This window comes from Arachis stenosperma, chromosome 9 (genome assembly GCF_014773155.1).
Source record: "Arachis stenosperma cultivar V10309 chromosome 9, arast.V10309.gnm1.PFL2, whole genome shotgun sequence".
Classification (NCBI taxonomy): Eukaryota; Viridiplantae; Streptophyta; class Magnoliopsida; order Fabales; family Fabaceae; genus Arachis; species Arachis stenosperma.
This window is the reverse complement of record NC_080385.1, coordinates 95,446,226-95,470,655: the sequence shown is the minus strand read 5'-3', so window position 1 is coordinate 95,470,655 and position 24,430 is coordinate 95,446,226. Positions and strand designations below refer to the sequence as shown.

At 40.1% G+C, this 24,430-nt stretch overlaps 1 protein-coding gene and 1 non-coding gene across 2 annotated transcripts; both read left to right on the top strand.

Annotated features, from left to right (window-relative positions):
• The first annotated feature begins 16,997 nt into the window (after positions 1–16,997).
• On the top strand, positions 16,998–17,927 carry LOC130949745 (uncharacterized). The gene has a single exon (XM_057878386.1). The coding sequence runs from the start codon at positions 16,998–17,000 to the stop codon at positions 17,925–17,927; it is 930 nt and encodes a 309-aa protein (XP_057734369.1).
• Positions 17,928–24,038: 6,111 nt separating this feature from the next.
• On the top strand, positions 24,039–24,146 carry LOC130953291 (small nucleolar RNA R71). The gene has a single exon (XR_009075462.1). It is a non-coding gene; the product is annotated as a small nucleolar RNA R71 (small nucleolar RNA).
• Positions 24,147–24,430: the final 284 nt, after the last annotated feature.

Below are 24,430 nucleotides of genomic sequence, written 5' to 3'. Positions count from 1 at the left end.
AAGTGATGGAGGAAGCCACTTTTGCAACAAGCAACTCAATTCTTTACTCCACAAATATGGTGTCACTCACAAAATGGCCACACCATATCACCCTCAAACCAATGGGCAAGCTGAACTTGCCAACAGAGAGCTAAAAAGGATCTTGGAGAAAACTGTGGGAACAACAAGAAAGGATTGGGTCAGGAAGCTGGATGATGCACTTTGGGCATATAGGACAGCCTTCAAGACACCCATAGGAAAATCTCCATTTCAGCTGGTGTATGGAAAAGCATGCCACCTCCCTGTGGAGCTTGAACATAAGGCCTTTTGGGCCACCAAACTTCTGAATTTAGATGCTCAAGCAGCAGGGGAGAAGAGGTTGCTACAACTTAATGAACTTGAAGAGTTCAGGTTGGAGGCATATGACAATGCCAAGATATACAAAGAGAGAGCAAAGAGATGGCATGATAAGAGGATCTCTCAAAGAACATTTGAACCGGGCCAAAAGGTGTTGCTATTCAATTCAAGATTGAAGATCCTCCCTGGGAAGCTTAGGTCTAGATGGACTGGTCCATACACCATCACCAAAGTATCACCTCATGGCTATGTTGAATTACTTGATGAAGCCTCAAAGCAAACCTTCACAGCTAATGGACATAGGGTGAAGCACTATTTTGGTGGCCCTTGGAGCAAGGAAGAGAGTGTGTAACTCTTAACATGAGCAAAGAAACTGCAATGTCGAGCTAAGGACAATAAACAAAGCGCTTCATGGGAGGCAACCCATGCACAGGGAGTCTTTTATTTTCATACTTTAGTAGTCAATAATGATTAAGTAGACTAGTACATGGTGTATGCAAGGCACTAAGTTTGGTGTGGCCACTCTTCAAGTAATAGCAACACTTAGCCACAAACTAAGTTTGGTGTCCATACATACACGAAAATGCTAGACTATGAAAGTCTAGTCATCTATTTTTCTATCTTAGTTAAAAAAAAAAAAAACGTGAAATAGCATGTAATGTAAGTACAATATTAAGTTTGATGTGGCTATCTTGGGAAGTAATTCCATAAGACACTTAGTCACAAACTAAGTTTGGTGTCTTTACTTACATTAATAATGCTAGAAAAATAGATTAGGAAATCAATTCATAAATTTCAATTTTAGTGTAGTCAATTTTGCATAGGAATATCATCATAAGCTTTTAGCTATTAATGTCACTTTAAGAATCTCAAGTTTTTGGAATTTTGTTGCAGGAAAGAAAGAAAGAAGTGATGGGGAATCTTGGAAGCATATAATGAAAGAAAGAAGGAAATGATGGGGAATCTTGGTGAGAGAGATCACGGATGCATTGGAGTCACATGAGTCTTAAACTTTGTGCATTGGAAAGAAGTGAACTCATCATGCATTGGGCACAAGGAAGCATGCTCCCCATGCCATGACCGAGCCTTAAATGCCACTAGAACCATGCATCCTCACCAAAGTTCACTTTAAATACTTCATTCTTCATTCTTCATCACCCATAACCTCATTCTTCATCACTCATTCTTCTACCCCCATAACCTCATTTCATTACCCGAACTCATACTCAACCTCCAACCTATTCCATGCTTCACAAATTCTAGCCTTGAGCCTAATCTTTACCCAACAAAACTCATGAAGCACCACATTTCCTCCACATAGCCGAAACACTCAACCTCCTTCACCATCATCTTCTATCTTCTCTAAGTCACCGTGCTCATCTTATATCTCTCTCATTCACAACTATTTTCTTTATGCTTGAGGACAAGCATTGATCTAAGTTTGGTGTGGAAGATTCAACCTTGCAAGTGAATCTCAATGGCCTCATCATCAAGGGATAGGAGAGAAGATGAATTTGATGAAAGAAGATTCAAATCCAAACACAATGAGCGGATCTTTAGTTGGATGTCAAGCAAAGATGTTGTTCCAGAGCTACCATTCAAGCTTAAAAAAGATGAATACCCTGAAATACAAAAATAATCAGAAAAAGGGGATGGGAGCTTCTCTGTGACCAACCTCAAGAAGTGAGCATGCTTCTCATCCATGAGTTCTACACTAATGTGATAAGAGAATATGATGATGAAGAACCTTACATGAGTTATGTAAGAGGTGTGACTGTTGATTTTAGCCCGGACACCATCAACAGGGTGCTAAAAGTCAAGGCAAAACAGTTCAAACGACCTAGCTATGAAGAAAGGGTTGAAAATGACCCAAGATATGTGGATGTGGTGAGTGACTTATGCAGAATAGGCACGGATTGGGTGTTGGATTCACATGGACAACCACTCAAACTCCGGAGAGGTGATCTCATACCTCAAGCAAAAGGATGGCATGACATAGTGAGGAGGTCATTGATCTCCACTTCAAATAATTCTGAGGTAACAGTGAATAGAGCAATAATGATCCATTGCATAATGAAAGGAGGGAAAATTAATGTTGGAGACATTATAGCCAAGAACATCATTGACATAGCTCAAAAGGTCAAACAGGACAGTTGGCTAGGATATCCTAGCACTATTCTGCGCCTATGTGAAGAAGCTGGAGTGCCTCTAGAAGAATTTGAAGAAACTGATGTGGTCTCCATTGGAAAGCCTCTCACTAAAGAAAGGTTGGAGTTTATCACCACAACCCAATTGGAAAGGCAACCTTTAGCAAGAAGGAAGAAAAGGAAAGAAGTAAGACAAGAGGAGGAGCCTCAAGAAATGGATGAATCCCACACCTTGAACATGAATCAACTCCAAGCCGCCTTAGAAGGAATTTCTGGGCAATATTCACACATTCAAAGAAGCCAAGAGGAACAAGCTCAACAACAAAGGGACCTTTGGCAATTGATGGATCAACAAAGAGGGGTTCAAGTTCAGTGGATGAACCAACAAAATGAATACCAAGCACACATGATGGAGCTACAACAAGAACAATATGCCAAGATGCAGGAAGCCATCAACAATTCAACTATGGAACATGAAAAAGCCATGGAGAAAGTAATAGAAGAACAAGCTCAACTAAGGAAAGAGCAAGCTCAGCAAAGGGAGCTTCTCCATAGGTTGGATGCTAGACATGATACATTTCACAAAGATTTCAATGAAAGCAGAATGTTCAGGGAAGCCAGGCATAAGGACAGACTTGACTATGATATATGCACTCAAGAAAAGCTCAGTTACCTCTGTTCCACACCCCCATTGCTCAACCCACAAATCAAGACCTTTAATGAAGCTCGCAAGATATTTGAAGAGCAGGAACTTGCAAGGGTAAGATTCAATCAACAGAGGCTACAGGAGACAATGATAAGCTCAGGAATTTGGCAAAGAGAAGATCCAAAGGGGGATGCAACAACAAAACAACAAGGAGAACGGAGAAGTAAAAAGAAAGAAGATCCAAAGGGAGATTCAACAACAAAACAACAAGGAGAGCTGAGAAATAAAAAGAAAGAAGATCCAAAAGGCAAAGGAAAGCAAGGAGAATCAAGCAAAGGAAAAGGGACATGAAGACTAAAGGTGGTGAAGTTCCTATGTTTTTCTTTATGTTTTATTAAATAAAGAAGATGTATGTCTGAAATATGGTATACCTTCTACGATGCATTTTCTTTTTGAAGCATTGTCTTTTATGTTGCCTATTCCATGCATCATCACTCACAGATTTGGAATGGTTGCTTGTCTTTAGTACTTTTACTTGTCATTGGAATAAAAGATGTAGTTTGAGCAAGAACAGAGAGAAATCTAGCTTAAAAAGGATCATGTTGTCCCATAAGAAAAGTGCTAGTATATTTATTGTGAAAGAAGCAATGTTCAAGAAATTCAAAAGAATGCTTGCTAATACAAGACTAGTTTGGTTAAGGATCACAAGGACTTTATCAGTAAAAGCACAAATAACCTTGACAATAAAGAAAATAGAATACAAAGAATGAAAGGCTAGGCATCAATGACAAAAGTTGGATATGTGTCTGTGGTGATTGATGTTAAGAGACATACTTGGGCTAGTAAATCCGAGGGGTGCTTCATCACCCGGTAACTTGAGTTAACTAACTCGGGATTATCGATTGAAAACCCACAATCAAGAGTAGCTCTATAACAGAACATTTAGCAACCCAAAGAGGTGCTGGACACCACTATCCAAACAAGATTTCAATGTTATATGCCTGTGACTGAATGTGTTAAGGAAAGAGGCTTGAGTGAGTAAATCTTTAAGAGTGTCTCAACACTTAACAACTTGAACCAACTGGTTTGGGATTGTTGATTGAAAGCTTATGCTAAAGAGCCGCCTTAAGACAAGATTTCGAGCTTAATTGAAAGAAAAAGGGGAAAGAAAAAAAAAATAAGGAAAAAGAAATAAGCAGAAAAAATTGGTTCAAGGATCATGTGCTAAGGTATGAAAGAAGTCTAGTGAAGTTAACCAATTTAGTAGTGAAGCAAGCATTTTAATTGAAAAAGTTGAATAGTTGTGTTCAATTACAATAAATTAATGACCACACAAGTGAGGACAATATGCTCAATGAAAATTACTCTCTGGAAGAACATTCAAGTCTTACATCTTAAATTCTTGTGACAAAGTCCTTTATATTTTGCTTGAGGACAAGCAATACTTTAAGTTTGGTGTTGTGATGCAAATGCATATTTGCATTATCAGTTAGTTAGTTTAGTTAGTTTTAGCTTAATTTCACTAATTTTCTCTAAATAAACAAGTCCTTTTATGAGTTTTGTTTCCATGCATGATGATATCAAGGAACATGTTAATTCTAGTCAAATTCATGCAAATGCTTTAAGGAATGCATATATGAATGAGTATGAATGAATCTCATGAAATTTATTGCATGAATTGGTAAGACTTTGAAGCTATTTCCCTTGTTGATGATAGGTGATGAAACAAGGAAGCATGGAAGCAAGAATGATGCAAGCTGGGCAAGAAGTTGGCGTTGCCAACTTGGATACAAAGGGCGTTGTTCTTGGCAACGCCAGGAAGAGGAGTTGGCGTTGCCAACTTGGGAATATGGTGCGTTGTTGAAGGCAACGCCAGGAGGCCCTGGAAGAAGCAAAGTTGGCGTTGCCAACTTGAAGCTGGCGTTGCCAACGCCACACACAAGCAAGGCAAGCTTGGCCCTGGAAGAAGCAAAGTTGGCGTTGCCAACTTGAAGCTGGCGTTGCCAACGCCACACACAAGCTAACTTGGCCCAGGAAAATGAGATGCACGTTGCCAACTCCAAGTTCTGAAGGCGTGTTCCTTGGCAACGTAGCAAGCAAATTTTGGCACCAAAAGGGGAGCTCGAGCACGTTGTTGAAGCTAGGAAGCATTGGCGTGTTTGGCAACAACGCCAGGAATGGTTGCTTGGCTAGGCACCAAGTCTTGGTGCCAACCAAGTTGCCAACGCCCACAAGTGCACCAACCAACGTTGCCAACACCCACAAGTGCACCAACCATCGTTGCCAACGCCCACAAGTGCACCAACCAACGTTGCCAACGCCCATAAGTGCACCAACCACGTTGCCAACGCCCATTGGCCTTGCCATGCACGTTAACAACGCCAGGAAGCAAGCATGGAGCCTTGAGAAGGGCTCGAGCACGTTGCCAACGTGCTAAAGAGAAGGAGTGTTCATCAACAACGCCAGGAAATTGTGGTGCACGTTGCTAACTTGGAATGAATGGGCGTTATCCACAACAACTCCAACAAGGCAGCCTGACCATGTCCTCTTCAATGGAAGATATCTTGAGCTACAGAGATCCAAATTGAGTGCTTCCAGTTGCATTGGAAAGCTGACATTCAGAGCTTTCCAACCATATATAATAGTCTATGGTGGAGCACAAAATTGAAGCCAAACCAGAGTCATCTTTAGGCCCTAAAAACAAGAACATGAAGTGAAATTTAAGAAGGCTAGAGTTGAGCCTGGAGGGGGGACACGAGCACGTTGCCAACGTGCATATTAGGGTGCGTGTTTTGCAACAACGCCAGCCCCAAGTCCCTGCCTTGGGAGAGTAAAGCACGAGCACGTTGCCAACTTGGAGGTGAAGGTGCGTTTTTGGCAACAACTTGGCAGCTTGACCTTACCTTCTTTGAGGAACCATAACTTGAGCTAGGAAAGTCCAATTGAGGTGATTCCAGTGGCATTAGAAAATAGACATCAAGAGCTTTCCAATGATGTATGGTAGTCCATATTGAAGCAAAAGGTTGACACTCAAATTCTGGGCTACATTTAGCATGAAAATAGAGTCAAGAAGAGGAAAAGCAAGTTGTTGGCAACAACTTGGGCTAGCAACGCCCAAGTCTCATACTTCACTCCCAGGAAAATGTCTTGCACGTTGCCAACGTGCATTTGGCCTGGAGTTAGTGCCAATAACGCCAAGTCCATGGGCCAGAAGCATGATGAATGAAGTCTTCCTTTCCAAGTCTAGCAAAACTTCTTCAATTGAACCAAGAATGCAACAATGAGAAAGCCCACATTGCTAACCCAAATTGAAGATCTCTGAAGAAGTTTTGGGAGTAGTATAAATAGAAGAGATTGATGTACTTGTAGGGGACTTTTTATATTTTTTTACTTCTTGACACTTAGAATTTTTATAAACTTTTAGCACTTGTACTTGGCTAGAACTTCCGGGTATTCTCCCGGAAAGCTCATCTTTGGTTTTCTATTGGAATTCTTCTTCTTCATTTTCAAGTTCTAAGCACTTCATTCTTCTTCTTCTTCCTTTACATTTAGTTTAATTTTGATTTATGGCAATTGTTGTTGAAATTGGAGCAATGACTCACTAAACCCCACTTTCATTAGGGGGAGGAGCTCTGTTTGTTGGAATGAATTGGTGAACCCATCTTCTCCTCCTCAATTCTAGTGGTTGATCTAAAGAGGGAACTCTTGCTCTTCATAGATTCAACCACCATCGAGAGAGGGGTTAATCTACATGAATTATGTGGTGAATTTGAGGAATGAGCCACATAATTCAGTTTAGAGTTCATCCTTTCATGATTTCTTTAATCAATATACCTTGGTTAGTATGTGAGATGTAACTCTCCTTGGTTGAGATTATAGGAATTGTGTGGCTGGATTAGATTTGAGTTTCATCTCTTCTCATGAACAATTAGATCACGAGAGTGGCAATTGGTTATGTTGAGAGAGATTGAATCACCAAGAGATTGGGATTCAATCACCCACTTGCCATGGATCTATACCCATGATTGAGGAAGATTTGACTAACATCAATTCATGAAAACTAGCATCTCTGATCCCTAATGATCCTATCTACCATTGATTCTTATTTCTCTTGTTCTTAGTGTTTGAAAACCCATTGCCCAACTCCCTTCTACATCCTGTCAATTTACTATTCTTGTTATTACATTCTGTTCCTTTATTTCTTGCCATTTACTCTTATGTTCTTTAAATTTCTGCAACCTTTAATTCCTTGCAATTTATCTTTGATGTCATTTAAGTTCCTTGCACTTTAAGTTTCCGTCATTTACTTTCATTTTATTTCTCTATTCTAGTTCTTTACATTTTGTGTCATTTACATTCTTGCAATTATGTTCAAAAATCAAAATGCTCATGAAATCAAAACTATGTTTGCTTGACTAAATCTACCATTTAACTAAAGTTGCTTAATCTTCCAATCTTCGTGGGATCGACCTCACTCTAAGTGAGTTTTACTACTTGATACGACCCGGTATACTTGCCGGTAAATACGTGAAATCAAATTTTTACGTATCAGAGACTTCCTTGAAAGGAGAGGTTAAAGCAGTATCCATTGAACCTAACCCTCTAAAACGAAATGACCCATTGACTCAGCTGCTAAACTCTCTTGCACAATAAATGTTGAAATTGCAAGAGATGTTGCAAGAAGCCAGAGCCTCTAACAAGAATATAGAGGCACAGTTGAGTCAAGCTAGACAGCACTTGTCTGAGCAGAAAAAGAGAAGAGTGTTTGGCCATCATAAGTACCAAGGAGGCTGAGCATAAGATGGTACACACTATTGAGGAACTAACTGAAGAAGAGACTCAAGAAGAGGCTGGAAGCACACTGTTACATGATCCTCTTATGGGAAGAAAGCCTGAAGTACCACATACTCACAAGACCCAAAAGAAGACCAAGGACGAGCACTGCTCACATTCATTGGAAGGCTCTAAAAAGCTACACATCAATAGTCCTTTTGCTGAAGTTTTCGAGCAATGGTCTCTATCTACTAGAAAAAACCTCTCTGATGCTAAGAGAGGCAAATTAGTGATGAGGTTACAGAAGGATTACATGGTTTTCAAGGTCCTTCAACTTCCACTAGCCCCTGACAAAAGAGGTACTTCCATGCAGAGTACAATACTGAAGCCTCCTCCCTTGCCAAAAACTCATATAGTTTCCCCAGACATCAAATTTAAGTTTGGTGTTGGACAGTCATCACCCACCAAGGAGGAAGGTCCCAAGAGGAAGATGCATAGGGGATGGAGAAACAATACAGCCCCTACCACAAGGCCAGGACGCAGCTTGGACGCACGGGCAGGGAAGCAAGGCACGCACCATGACACCACTGCCCCGCTCTCCACAAGGGCAGGGCAATCCCCTGGTGCCCCTCCCACACTTGGCGCGTTAATTGGATCCCCATACAAGGCTTCACTGCTCTGCTCTCCACAAGAGCAGAGCAGCCTCCTGGGAGCAACATGGGCTGAAACTCACCTAAAAATCCGATTCAATTCAATTCTTCACCCATCTTTCAAGCCCACTCAAAATTCTTAGATCCAAAATAGAAAGTGTATAAATAGGTGTTAGTTAGGATTAGAAGGAGAGATCCTTACTTTCATTTTTAATTTTCATCCTTAGTCAACTTGAGAGCTCACTTTCCATTTCTCTGCCTTAGAACTTCTGATCTTCAATTTTGATTTTTGGACTGCAATTAGCTTGAGAATTGGAGGAGAGAATTCACTTCTTCTTCCTCTGATCTTTTTGTTTTCTTTACTGGGTTTTGTTTGAGTCTTGAGTGTGAAGAATTGAGGAACTTCTGTCTCAATCTCCATTTAAGATCTCTTTGATTTTCCTACTGCATAATTGAGTTAAATTCCATTTCCTTTACTGCTGCAATCTTTAATTTCTCTTTAATTGCTTTGTGAACTTGGATCTAGGAAGGCAATTGAGATCTAGACTCTGCTATCTAGTCTCTGGAGTCCTGAGATCTAATTTTCTTTTTGGTTCTTCTGCTGAACCAGTGCTGGAATCACATTTTCACTTTCTGTTTGAACTCTAGTTACTTTCAATTCATCTCTAGCTTTGTTAATTGCTGCAATTTACTTCTCTTGCTTAAATTCTGAATTCCCAGCCCCTCAATCCATTTTTCATTCAAGCAATTTATATTTCTTGCACTCTAAGTTACCGCAATTTACATTTCTTGCACTTTAAGTTTCAGTCATTTAATTTCTTGTTCTTTAAGATTCAGCACCTTTACTTTCAGTTCTCTTTAATTTCTGCAATTCATCCCTCTCCCTTTACATTTCCTGCTATTTACTTACTGTTGGATACAAAATCACTCAACCAATACTTGATTCGCTTGACTAAATCAACCACTAAACTAAAATTGCTCAATCCTTCAATCCCTGTGGGATCGACCTTACTCCCGTGAGTTTTATTACTTGATGCGACCCGGTATACTTGCCGGTGAGTTTTGTGTTGGATCGTTTTCCACACATTACCCTGCACTCGAAATAGAATTTTTGGAGCTACAGAAGTTTAAATGGTGTGCTCTCAATTGCATTGGAAAGTAAACATCCAGGGCTTTCCCCGCAATATATAATAGTCCATACTTTGTCCTAGTTTAGATGACGCAAATTGGCATTTAACGCCAGCTTTCTGCTCTATTCTGGCGTTAAACGCCAGAAACAAGTTGGAAAGCAGAGTTAAACACCAGAAACAAGTTACAAACTGGCGTTTAACTCCAAGGAAGACCTCTACACATGGAAGCTTCAATGCTCAGCCCAAGCACACACCAAGTGGGTCTGGAAGTGGATTTCTGCATCATTTACTCATTTCTGTAACCCTAGTAACTAGTTTAGTATAAATAGAACTTTTTACTATTGTATTATCTATCTTTGGACGAGCTTTCGGAACATCTTTGATCATTGTTAGTCCTTAGACATTGGGGTCTGGCCTCATGGCCATGCCTACCCTATTTTCACTTATGTATTTTCAACGGTGGAGTTTCTACACACCATAGATTAAGGTGTGGAGCTCTGCTGTTCCTCGAGTATTAATGCAATTACTACTGTTTTCTATTCAATTCATGCTTATTCTTATTCTAAGATATTCATTCGCACTTCAACCTGATGAATGTGATGATCCATGACACTCATCACCATTCTCACTTATGAACGCTGATGAGCGGATAATTTATACGCTTTTTGGCATTGTTTTTAGGTAGTTTTTAGTAGGATCTAGCTACTTTTAGGGATGTTTTTATTAGTTTTTATGCAAAATTCACATTTCTGGACTTTACTATGAGTTTGTGTATTTTTTTGTGATTTCAGATATTTTCTGGCTGAAATTGAGAGACCTGAGCAAAAATCTGATAGGAGGCTAACAAAGGACTGCTGATGCTGTTGGATTCTGACCTCCCTATACTCAAAATGAATTTTCTGGAGCTAAAGACCTTAAAATGGCGTGCTCTCAACTGCATTGGAAAGTAGACATCTAGGGCTTTCCAGCAATATATAATAGTTCATACTTCATTCAAGTTTAGACGACGTAAACTGGCGTTCAACGCCAGTTCCATGATGCATTCTGGAGTAAAACGCCAGAAACACGTCACAAACCAGAGTTACACGCCAAAAACACATTATAACATGGCGTTTAACTCCAAGAGAAGCCTTTGCACGTGTAAAGCTCAAGCTCAGCCCAAGCACACATCAAAGTGGGCCCCGGAGGTGAATTTCTGTACTTAGACTTATTTCTGAAAACCCTAGTAGCTGGTTTAGTATAAATAGAACTTTTTACTATTGTATTAGACGTCTTTGACCATATCTTTGATCAGTTTATGTGATCTTAGACATTGTGGACTGGCCTCTCGGCCATGCCTGGACCTTGTTCTTATGTATTTTCAACGGTAGAGTTTCTACACACCATAGATTAAGGTGTGGAGCTCTGCTGTACCTCGAGAATTAATGCAAAGTACTACTATTTTTCTATTCAACTCTCGTTTATTTCTATTATAAGATATCTATTCGCGCCTAAGAACCTGATGAATGTGATGATTATGTGACACTCATCATCATTCTCACCAATGAACGCGTGCCTGGCAACCACTTCCGTTCTTCAAGCAAACAAGCTAGAATGAGTATCTCTTGGGTTCCTTAACCAGAATCTTCGTGGTATAAGCTAGAATCCATTGGTAGAATTCTTGAGAATTCGGAAAGTCTAAACCTTGTCTGTGGTATTCCAAGTAGGATTCAAGGATTGAATGACTATGACGAGCTTCAAACTCGCGAATGTTGGGCGTAGTGACAGACGCAAAAGGATCAATGGATCCTATTCCAGCATGATCAAAAATCGACAAATGATTAGCTGTGCTATGACAGAGCCCCTGGACCATTTTTACTAAGAGGACGGACGGTAGCCATTGACAACGGTGATCCCCCAACATACAGCTTGCCATGGAAAGGAATATGCACGATTGGATGGAGACAGCCGGAAAGCAGATGTTCAAAGAGCCATACAGCACCTTCATATGCTTATCTAGAATTCCCACCAATGAATTACATAAGTATCTTTATCTTTATTTCATGCTTTATTTATCTTTATGTTCGAAAACCATTATAACCATTTGAATCCGCTTGACTGAGATTTACAAGTTGACCATAGCTTGCTCCACACCAACAGTCTCCGTGGGATCGACCCTTACTCACGTAAGGTTTATTACTTGGACGACCCAGTGCACTTGCTTGTTAGTGATGCGAGGTTGTGAAGAAAGTGCTGAGATTATAAACGCGCATACCAAGTTGAGCGCCATTGTTAGAGATCATAATTTCGTGCACCAAGTTTTTGGCACCGTTGTCGGGGATTATTGAGTTTGGACAACTGATGGTTCATCTTGTTGTTCAGATTAGGTAATTTTCTTTTCAAAAACTTTTCAAAAATCATTCAAATTTTTTTTCTTTGTTTTCGTTTTTTTTTCTAAGATAATTTTCAAAAAATACAAAAAAAATTAATAAAATCATAAAAACCAAAAATATTTTGTGTTTCTTGTTTGAATCTAGGGTCAAATTTTAAGTTTCGTGTCAATTGCATGTTTTTTATTTTTCTTGCATTTTTTGAAAACTCATGCATGTGTTCTTCATGATCTTCAAGTTGTTCTTGAGGATTTTCTTTGTTTGATCTTCATATTTTCTTGTTTTGTGTCTTTTGTTGTTTTTCATATGCATTTTTTTCATTTGTTAGTGTCTAAGCATTAAAAATTTCTAAGTTTGGTGTCTTGCATGTTTTCTTTTCTTGAAAATTTTTCAAAAATAAGTCTTGATGTTCATCATGATCTTCAAAGTGTTCTTGGTGTTCATCTTGACATTCATAGTGTTCTTGCATGTTTTCCTTGTTTGATCTTAATTTTCCATGTTTTGAGTCATTTTGTGGTTTTTCTCTCTCATCATTAAAAATTCAAAAAAATCAAAAAAATATCTTTTCCTTATTTCTCTCATAATTTTCGAAATCTTTGGGTTGACTTAGTGAAAAATTTTTAAAATTAGTTGTTTCTTGTTAGTCAAGTCAAGATTTCAATTTCAAAAATCCTATCTTTTCAAAATCTTTTTCAAAAATCAAATCTTTTTCATTTTTTTTCATTATTTTCGAAAACTCTTTAAAATTGATTTTCAAAAATCTTTTTCTTAATTTTATCTTTTATTTTTGAAAATTATACTAACAAGTAATGTGATTGATTCAAAAATTTGAAGTTTGTTACTTTCTTGTTAAAAAAGGTTCAATCTTTAAATTCTAGAATCATATCTTTTAGTTTCTTGTTAGTCAAGTAATCTATTTTAATTTTAAAAAAATCAAATCTTTTTAAATTCTTTTTCAAATCTGATGCAAGGGCATCTTGGCCAGTTTCACTGACCTTTTCTTTACTGTTTTTAGGGTAGTTTCATGCATCTCATTAGGAAATAAGCTAGTTTTAGGTAGATATTCACTTACACCTTGATTCAAGCATACATTGTGCATTTTACATGATTTCATGAAGATTTTGCATGAATTTAGTGACAAATTATATGTTGCATTACCCATGACTTGGACTAGAACTTTGATGCACTCTATTGCTTGATTTCAGGACCAAAGGAAGCAAGGCGGAACCACTTAGCAGTCACGTTAATCTAATTAACGTGGCCACTAACGTGGAATGGGAGGTAACCTGCAAAGTTAATGAGAAAAGTGATTGCCAATAACGCTCTCGAAGCCATCATTGCCCGCGTTAAGAGTCACGTTAACTAAGTTAACGTGAGCTCTAACGTGAAGAAAGGATTTTGAGCCAACGTTAGTGACACTTAACATTATCACTAACGTTGGCCAATGATCATAAGTGGCCACATTAGAGTCCACGCTAACTTGGTTAACATGGCCTCTAACGTCAACAAGGGGAAGGAAGCCAACGTTAGTGACATTCAACATTGTCACTAACGTTGGCCTAAGGTGCAATGTACCACGTTAACTTCCACGTTAACTTGGTTAACGTGGGAGCTAACGTGAGAGGCAAGAATGGTCGACAACGTTAGTGACACCCAACATTGTCACTAACGTTGGAAGCAACCACAAAACCCCAAGGAGCCACGTTAACTTCTACGTTAACTTAGTTAACGTGGAAGCTAACGGCAATGAGTGAAAGATGAGCCAACGTTAGTGACACTCAACATTGTCACTAACGTTGGAAATGGTTTGCAAAGCCACGTTAAAAGCCACATTAACCTAGCTAACGTGGACTCTAACGTGAATAGGGGCATATTGGAACGTTAGTGACAATGTTGAGTGTCACTAACGTTCTCGAAGATTGGCATGCCTACGTTAAAAGAGCCACGTTAACTAAGTTAATGTGGACTCTAATGTGGGAAAGGGGGAGGCTTTCAATGTTATTGGGAAAGTTGAGTCCCAATAACGTGTGCGAAGGACAAAGAGGCAACGTTAGTGGCAACGTTTGTGCCACTAACGTTGAAGTTAACGTGGCCTTTACTTGGGTAAGAAATGTTAGTGAAAAAGTTGAATGACACTAACGTTTTCGAACCCATTTTCTCACTGAATGTTAACACCTCTAACGTCTTGAGCTAAAGTCTCTGCCCACTTCACACTTTCTCTCTGCAAGTAAAACCAAGCCCAAGTGAAGAAAAGAACTGCTTCAAACTCAAGATCCAAAGGCCCAAGACTTGAAGAACCAACTAGAAGCTGAGAAGAGTAGTATATATAGGAGTAGCTTTGAATTAGTAGGAGGTTGGAAGGAGAGCACTACTCTCTGTATTTTACTCTGCTTTTCTAGTTCCATGATGTATTCTCCATCTTTGTTTTCATTTTCTAGAGCTATGAACAACTAAACCCCTTTCATTGGGTTAGGGAGCTCTGTTGTAATTTGATGGATCAATACTAGTTTTCATTATTCTTCTTCTATCTTTTCTCATGATTTTACTTGAAAGCTTTCGATCTTCATCCCATTGGGTAGTTATCTTGGAAAAGGAGCTATTCAAACTTGGATCTCTTCTGAGCCTTGAAAGAGGAATGAAGAGATCAAGCTAGAAATGCTTTCTCATGCTGGACCAAATTGGGTTTGGATGGATATGTGACTATAATCCTCTCAATACTTGATTTGGGAAATGCATGTGGTATAATCAGTGACCACACTTCATCTCTTCTCATGAGCAATTGACCAAGGAATTGGCTATTGGTCAAGATTTGAGAGATTAAATTACAAGAAATTGTAATTCAATCAATTAAGATTGCCAAGGAGATCAATGAGTGCATTGATTGAGGAAGAGATGAAAATGAACTTGATCCGGAGAATTGCAACATCTCCTCTGCCCAATGAACTCCCCAATTCTGATCTCACCCATTCTATTTAATTTCTGCGTTTACTTTCATGAGCAAACACCCCATTCCCATTTATAATTCAGCAATTTAATTTCATTCATTTACTTCCAGTTCTTTAATTCTAGCATTTACTTTTCTGTCATTTACATTCCAGCCATTTTATTTTCTGCAACTCTCAACCCAAATTCTGAATTCGCTCAACTAGAACAATCTTCTAATTAAAGTTGCTTGATCAATCAATCCCTGTGGGATTCGACCTCACTCTATTGTGAGTTTTTACTTGACGACAAATTCGGTACACTTGCCGAAGGAAATTTGTTGAGAGACAATTTCCACCTGCATCAAGTTTATGGCGCCGTTGTCGGGGATTGATTGTGCATCAACAATTATTAGATTGGAAGATCACTAGATTGAGCATTTTTGTTTTGTTGAATTAATTTTCTGTTTGAGTAATTTACTTTCTGTCTTAGTTAACTTCTTCCCTTCCCCCTCTACTTTTACGTTTCTTTGTTATTTACAATTCAATTTGCTAACCCACTAACTGTTTGATATATTGCTTTACTCAACTAACAGTAATTCTAACAGCAATACTCTCTGCACATAGTTTTTCCTTGCTTGTACTTGTTGGTTGTATGACAGGGAGAAGAAGCGGGCTTCAACTTCTTTCGATTCTGAACCAGAGAGGACCCTCCTTAGATTAAGGAGGGAAGCAAGAGGGAAACGTGCAATCGGTGCTGAAGAGGAGGAGGAACACTTTGAACTAAACATAGAAGGCAACATAGAAAACCAACATGAAGAAAAGGCTAATAACCATGGGGGAGGAGGTAGAGCAAATCATGTTGGGGAGGATAGAAGAGTGTTAAGCTCTTATATCAATCCCAACCCAGGCAACTGTGGGAGCAGCATTCAGAAGCCCACTATACATGCCAACAATTTCGAGCTAAAACCTCAGCTCATCACTCTTGTGCAGAATAATTGCTCATTTGGAGGAGGTGCTCAAGAAGATCCGAATCAACACTTGACCATCTTCTTGAGGATTTGTGACACAGTAAAGTCCAATGGAGTCCACCAGGATGTCTATAGGCTGCTCTTGTTCCCATTTTCTCTCAGGGACAAGGCATTCAAATGGCTTGAATCCTTCCCAAAAGAAAGCTTGACAAATTGGGAGGAGGTAGTGAATAAGTTTTTGGCAAGGTTTTACCCCCCTCAAAGGATCAATAGACTAAAAACCGAAGTACAGACGTTCAGACAGCAAGATAGGGAGACACTTTATGAAGCTTGGGAAAGGTTCAAAGACCTAACAAGAAGGTGTCCACCAAATATGTTTAATGAATGGGTGCAGTTGCATATCTTCTATGAAGGCTTGTCATATGAATCAAAGAAGGCAGTAGATCATTCCTCTGGGGGATCTTTGAACAAGAAGAAGACCATTGAAGAAGCCAAAGATGTCATTGAAACTGTAGCTGAGAATGACTACTTCTATGCTTCCGAAAGAGGGAACACTAAGGGAGTAATGGAGCTAAATAATGTAGATGCTCTGCTGGCTCAGAACAAGCTCATTACCAAGTAGTTAGCTGACCTCACCAAGAAGATGGAAAGGAACCACGTGGCAGCAATCACCACCTCATCAACAACCCAAGAAGAAGTTGAAGTAGAGGATCTTGAGCAAGCCAACTACATTGGGAATTCACCTAGACAGAACCATGATCCATACTCCAAGACATACAACTCTGGATGGAGGAACCACCCAAACTTTGGGTGGAGGAATCAGCAAGAGCAAAGCCAAGACCAGAGATGTTACAACTCCAACAACAATGCAGCTCATCAACAATTCACACAGAGGACATATCAACACCCCCACAACAACACCTCTCATCCTTCCACCTCTAATTCCAATTTACCATCAATTGATGACAGACTCTCTAAGCTTGAAACCTTACTTGAAGGAGTATGCAAGAACGTCAGAAACAGTAAGGTATTTCGAGAGGAAGTGCAGTCAAACATGCAGAATCAAAATGCTGCCATCAAGAAACTGGAGACACAAATTGGTTATCTATTCAAGCAGCTTTCTAACCACAACTTCTGCAATAATAACAATTCAAGCAAAGAGGAGGAGTGTCAAGCTATAACACTTAGGAGTGGGAAAGAACTTAAGGAACTCTCCCAAAAACCACAAGAAGAAGGCTTAACTGAAATGGGAGAAGAGCAAGATGGAGTTCAAACTCCCACCTCAAGTCCACAAAAAGAAAAAGGGATGCCAAAACTGAACATCTCAAGAGCTCCATATCCTCAGCAGTTGAAGAAAAAGGAAGATGACAACCAGTTCGTGAGATTCTTGGAAATCTTTAAGAAACTACAAATCAACATACCCTTTGCTGAAGCAATAGAACAAATGCCACTCTATGCCAAGTTCCTAAAGGAGCTGATGACTAAGAAGAGAAGCTGGAAGAACAATGAGACTGTGATACTAACTGAAGAATGTAGTGCTATCACCCAGCACAAACTACCCCAGAAGTTGAAGGATCCTGGGAGCTTTCAGATCCCTTGTATTATAGGGGAAATCACAGTAGAGAAGGCCCTTTGTGACTTAGGAGCCAGCATCAATTTGATGTCAGTAGCAATGATGAGGAAGATGAAGATCGAGGAGGCTAAACCAACAAAAATGGCCTTACAACTGGCAGATCGATCGTTCAAATTCCCTCATGGCATAGTAGAGGATTTGTTGGTGAAAGTAGGAGACTTCATATTTCCGGCAGATTTTGTAGTGTTGGACATGCAGGAGGAAGCCAAAACCTCCATTATTCTGGGAAGGCCGTTCTTGGCTACTGCTGGAGCTATCATTGATGTCCAAAAAGGTGATCTTACCTTGAGATTACACAATGAAAAGATGACATTCAATGTGTTCAAGGCCATGAGTTACCCACCAGAATAATTAGGGGAATGCATGAGGATAGACGCACTTGAAGAAGAAGTGCAGGAGTGTTTCGAAGAAGAAGAGCATGAAGAGCCCGAGAGATCAATGGAGGAGGAGTATATACCAAGTGAGGATGTTGCAACAGCAGAGAGTCACGTTCAAGATGCACCAAAGGAAGATACTGAAAAGTCAGAAGCACCCAAGGTTGAACTCAAAGCATTGCCACCCACTCTCAAATATGCATACCTAAGAGAAAATGAAAACTACCCAATGATTATAAGCTCGTGCCTCAGCCAAGATCAAGAGGATGAACTGCTCAAGGTGCTACGGGAGCATAAGGACGCCATCGGATGGACCCTTGCTGACCTGAAGGGAATCAGTTCAGCTATATGCATGCATAAAATACTGTTGGAAGATGATGCAAAACCATCCATTCAATCCCAAAGGAGGCTGAACCCAATCATGAAGGAAGTGGTACAGTAGTGCACGAAATTGTGATCACTACTTTTCACAACTCAAATAATCCCTGGTAATGAATCCAAAAACTTGGTACTCAATACCATGGTATAAACACAACTTCGCACAACTAACCAGCAAGTGCACTGGGTCGTCCAAGTAATAAACCTTACGCGAGTAAGGGTCGATCCCACGGAGATTGTTGGTATGAAGCAAGCTATGGTCACCTTGTAAATCTTAGTCAGGCAGACTCAATTGGTTATGGATGATGTATGAATAAAACATAAAGATAAAGATAGAGATACTTATGTAATTCATTGGTGAGAATTTCAGATAAGCGTATGGAGATGCTTTGTCCCTTCCGTCTCTCTGCTTTCCTACTGTCTTCATCCAATCCTTCTTACTCCTTTCCATGGCAAGCTGTATGTTGGGCATCACCATTGTTAGTGGCTACAGTCCCATCCTCTCAATGGAAATGTTCAACGCACCCTGTCACGGCACGGCTATCCAGCTGTCAGTTCTCGATCATGTCGGAATAGAATCCAGTGATTCTTTTGCGTCTGTCACTAACGCCCCACAATCGCGAGTTTGAAGCTCGTCACAGTCATTCAATCATTGAATCCTACTCAGAATACCACAGACAAGGTTTAGACCTTCCGGATTCTCTTGAATGCAGTCATCAATTCTAGCTTATACCACGAAGATTCCGGTTAAAGAACCCAAGAGATATCCACCCAATCTAAGGTAGAACGGAGGTGATTGACGGTCACACGTTCATAGGTGAGAATGATGATGAGTGTCACGGATCATCACATTCATCAAGTTGAAGAACAAGTGATATCTTGGAATAAGAACAAGCTGAATTGAATAGAAGAACAATAGTAATTGCATTAATACTCGAGGTACAGCAGAGCTCCACACCTTAATCTATGGTGTGTAGAAACTCCACTGTTGAAAATACATAAGAACAAGGTCTAGGCATGGCCGTGTGGCCAGCCTCCCGATGATCAAAAGACTCAAAGATCTCAAGATGTCAAATACAATAGTAAAAGGTCCTATTTATAGGGAACTAGTAGCTTAAAAATTACAAAGATGAGTAAATGACATAAAAATCCACTTCCGGGCCCACTTGGTGTGTGCTTGGGCTGAGCATTGAAGCATTTTCGTGTAGAGACTCTTCCTGGAGTTAAACGCCAGCTTTTGTGCCAGTTTGGGCGTTTAACTCCCACTTTGGTGCCAGTTCCGGCGTTTAACGCTGGGAATTCTGAAGGTGACATTGAACGCCGGTTTGGGCCATCAAATCTTGAGCAAAGTATGGACTATCATATATTGCTGGAAAGCCCAGGATGTCTACTTTCCAACGCCGTTGAGAGCGCGCCAATTGGGCTTCTGTAGCTCCAGAAAATCCACTTCGAGTGCAGGGAGGTCAGAATCCAACAGCATCTGCAGTCCTTTTAGTCTCTGAATCAGATTTTTGCTCAAGTCCCTCAATTTCAGCCAGAAAATACCTGAAATCACAGAAAAATACACAAACTCATAGTAAAGTCCAGAAAAGCGAATTTTAACTAAAAACTAATAAAAATATACTAAAAACTAACTAAAATATACTAAAAACACACTAAAAACAATGCCAAAAAGTGTACAAATTATCAGCTCATCACAACACCAAACTTAAATTGTTACTTGTCCCCAAGCAACTGAAAATCAAATAAGATAAAAAGAAGAGAATATGCAATGAACTCCAAAAACATCTATGAAGATCAGTACTAATTAGATGAGCGGGGCTTTAGCTTTTTGCCTCTGAACAGTTTTGGCATCTCACTTTATCCTTTGAAATTCAGAATGATTGGCTTCTTTAGGAACTCAGAATCCAGATAGTGTTATTGATTCTCTTAGTTAAGTATGATGATTCTTGAACACAGCTACTTTATGAGTCTTGGCCGTGGCCCAAAGCACTCTGTCTTCCAGTATTACCACCGGATACATACATGCCACAGACACATGACTGGGTGAACCTTTTCAAATTGTGACTCAGCTTTGCTAGAGTCCCCTATTAGAGGTGTCCAGGGTTCTTAAGCGCACTCTTTTTGCCTTGGATCACAACTTTATTTCTTTCTTTTTCTCTTTCTCCTTTTTTTTCGTTTTTTTTTCTCTTTTTTTTGTATTCACTGCTTTTTCTTGCTTCAAGAATCATTTTTATGATTTTTCAGATCCTCAGTAACATGTCTCCTTTTTCATCATTCTTTCAAGAGCCAACATTCATGAACCACAAATTCAAAAGACATATGCACTGTTTAAGCATACATTCAGAAAACAAAAGTATTGCCACCGCATCAAAATAATTAATCTGTTATAAAATTCAAAATTCATGCAATTCTTCTCTTTTTCAATTAAGAACATTTTTTTAAGAAAGGTGATGGATTCATAGGACATTCTTAGCTTTAAGGCATAGACACTAATGATCATAAGACACAAATATGGATAAACATAAGCATAAAAATTCGAAAAACAGGAAAATAAAAAAACAAGGAGATTAAAGAACGGGTCCACCTTAGTGATGGCGGCTTGTTCTTCCTCTTGAAGATCTTATGGAGTGCTTGAGCTCCTCAATGTCTCTTCCTTGCCTTTGTTGCTCCTCTCTCATGATTCTTTGATCTTCTCTAATTTCATGGAGGAGGATGGAATGTTCTTGGTGCTCCACCCTTAGTTGTCCCATGTTGGAACTCAGTTCTCCTAGGGAGGTGTTGATTTGCTCCCGATAGTTTTGTGGAGGAAAGTGCATCCCTTGAGGCATCTCAGGGATTTCATGATGAGTGGGGTCTCTTGTTTGCTCCATCCTTTTCTTAGTGATGGGCTTGAGGTCATGCCTTCTCAGTTGAACCGGCTTCCCTCTTGAATCTCTCTTCCATTGGGCGCCCTCTTCACAAATGTCTGTGAGGACTTGGTCCAACCTTTGATCAAAGTTGACCCTTTTTGAGTTTGAAAGGGATCTCAGGGATCACCTTCTTCAAGGCCACAACTTCATAGAAGTGGTCTTGATGCACCCTTGAGATGAATCTCTCCATCTCCCATGACTCGGAGGTGGAAGCTTTTGCCTTCCCTTTCCTCTTTCTAGAGGTTTCTCCGGCCTTGGATGCCATAAATGGTTATGGAAAAACAAAAAGCAATGCTTTTACCACACCAAACTTAAAAGGTTTGCTCGTCCTCGAGCAAAAGAAGAAAGAAGAGAGTAGAAGAAGAAGAAATAGAGGAGATGGAGATGGCTTTGTGGTTCGGCCAAAGGGGAGAAGTAGTGTCTAGGTTGTGTGAAAATGAAGGAGTGAAGATGGGTTTATATAGGGGTGGAGAGAGGGTTAGGGTTCGGTCATGTAAGGGTGGGTTTGGGAGGGAAAGTGATTTAAATTTTGAATGGTAAGGTAGGTGGGGTTTTATGAAGGATGGATGTGAGTGGTGAAAAGAAAGATGGGATTTGATAGGTGAAGGGTTTTTGGGGAAGAGTGGTTGAGGTGATTGGTGAATGGGTGAAGAAGAGAGAGGGTGGTGGGGTAGGTGGGGATCCTGTGGGGTCCACAGATCTTGAGGTGTCAAGGAAAAGTCATCCCTGCACCAAGTGGCGTGCAAAAATGCATTCTGTGCCAATTCTGGCGTTAAACGCCGGGCTGGTGCCCATTTCTGGCGTTTAACGCCAGTCTGGTGCCCCCTTCTGGCATTAAACGCCCAGAATGGTGCCAGACTGGGTGTTAAACGCCCAACTGCTACCCTTACTGGCGTTTAAACGCCAGCAAGGCCTTCCTCTAGGGTGTGCTATTTTTCCTTCTGTTTTTCATTCTGTTTTTGCTTTTTCAATTGATTTTGTGACTTCCTATGATCATCAACCTACAAAAAACAAATAACAAAGAAAAATAGATAAAATATAACATTGGGTTGCCTCCCAACAAGCGCTTCTTTAATGTCAGTAGCTTGACAGAGGGCTCTCATGGAGCCTCACAGATACTCAGAGCAATGTTGGAACCTCCCAACACCAAACTTAGAGTTTGAATGTGGGGGTTCAACACCAAACTTAGAAGTTGGTTGTGGCCTCCCAACACCAAACTTAGAGTTCGACTGTGGGGGCTCTGTTTGACTCTATTTTGAGAGAAGCTCTTCATGCTTCCTCTCCATGGTGACAGAAGGATATCCTTGAGCCTTAAACACAAAGGATTCTTTATTCACTTGAATGATCAATTCTCCTCTGTCCATATCAATCACAGCCTTTGCTGTGGCTAGGAAGGGTCTGCCAAGGATGATGGATTCATCCATGCACTTCCCAGTTTCTAGGACTATGAAATCAGCAGGGATGTAATGGTCTTCAATCTTCACCAAAACATCCTCTACAAGTCCATAAGCTTGTTTTCTTGAGTTGTCTGCCATCTCTAGTGAGATTCTTGCAGCTTGTACCTCAAAGATCCCTAGCTTCTCCATTACAGAGAGAGGCATGAGGTTTACACTTGACCCTAGGTCACACAAGGCCTTCTTGAAGGTCATGGTGCCTATGGCGCAAGGTATTGAGAACTTTCCAGGATCTTGTCTCTTTTGAGGTAATTTCTGCCTAGACAAGTCATCAAGTTCTTTGGTGAGCAAAGGAGGTTCGTTCTCCCAAGTCTCATTACCAAATAACTTGTCATTTAGCTTCATGATTGCTCCAAGGTATCTAGCAACTTGCTCTTCAGTGACATATTCATCCTCTTCAGAGGAAGAATACTCATCAGAGCTCATGAATGGCAGAAGTAAGTCCATTGGAATCTCTATGGACTCAATGTGAGCCCCAGATTCCCATGGTTCCTCATTAGGGAACTCATTGGAGGCCAGTGGACATCCATTGAGGTCTTCCTCAGTGGCGTTCACTGCCTCTCCTTCCTCTCCAAATTCGGCCATGTTGATGGCCTTGCACTCTCCTTTTGGATTTTCTTCTGTATTGCTTGGAATAGTACTAGGAGGGAGTTCAGTAATTTTCTTGCTCAGCTGTCCCACTTGTGCCTCCAAATTTCTAATGGAGGACCTTGTTTCAGTCATGAAACTTTGAGTAGTTTTGATTAGATCAGAGACCATGGTTGCTAAGTCAGAGTGGCTCTGCTTAGAACTCTCTGTCTGTTACTGAGAAGATGATGGAAAAGGCTTGCCATTGCTAAACCTGTTTCTTCCACCATTATTATTGTTGAAACCTTGTTGAGGTCTCTGTTGATCCTTCCATGAGAAATTTGGATGATTTCTCCATGAAGAATTATAGGTGTTTCCATAGGGTTCTCCCATGTAATTCACCTCTTCCATTGAATGGTTCTCAGGATCATAAGCTTCTTCTTCAGATGAAGCGTTCTTAGTACTGCCTGGTGCAGCTTGCATTCCAGACAGACTTTGAGAAATCAAATTGACTTGCTGAGTTAATATCTTGTTCTGAGCCAATATGGCATTCAGAGTATCAATCTCAAGAACTCCTTTCTTCTGATTTGTCCCATTGTTCACAGGATTCCTTTCAGAAGTGTACATGAATTGATTATTTGCAACCATTTCAATTAGTTCTTGAGCTTCTATAGGCGTCTTTTTCAGATGAAGAGATCCTCCAGCAGAGCTATCCAAAGGCATCTTGGATAGTTCAGACAGACCATCATAGAAAATACCTATGATGCTCCATTCAGAAAGCATGTCAGAAGGACATTTTCTGATCAATTGTTTGTATCTTTCCCAAGCTTCATAGAGGGATTCTCCTTCCTTTTGTCTGAAGGTTTGGACTTCCACTCTAAGCTTACTCAATTTTTGAGGTGGAAAGAACTTTGCCAAGAAGGCATTGACTAGCTTTTCCCAAGAGTTCAAGCTTTCTTTAGGTCGTGAATCCAACCATATCCTAGCTCTGTCTCTTACAGCAAATGGGAATAGCATAAGTCTGTAAACTTCAGGGTCAACCCCATTAGTCTTGACAGTGTCACAGATTTGCAAGAATTCAGCTAAAAACTAATGAGGATCTTCCAATAGAAGTCCATGGAACTTACAATTCTGTTGCATTAGAGAAACTAATTGAGGCTTAAGCTCAA

Bases quoted from the DNA above. Each gene is read 5' to 3' on its own strand.
- LOC130949745 (XM_057878386.1), top strand. From the start codon at position 16,998: ATGCAGAATCAAAATGCTGCCATCAAGAAACTGGAGACACAAATTGGT.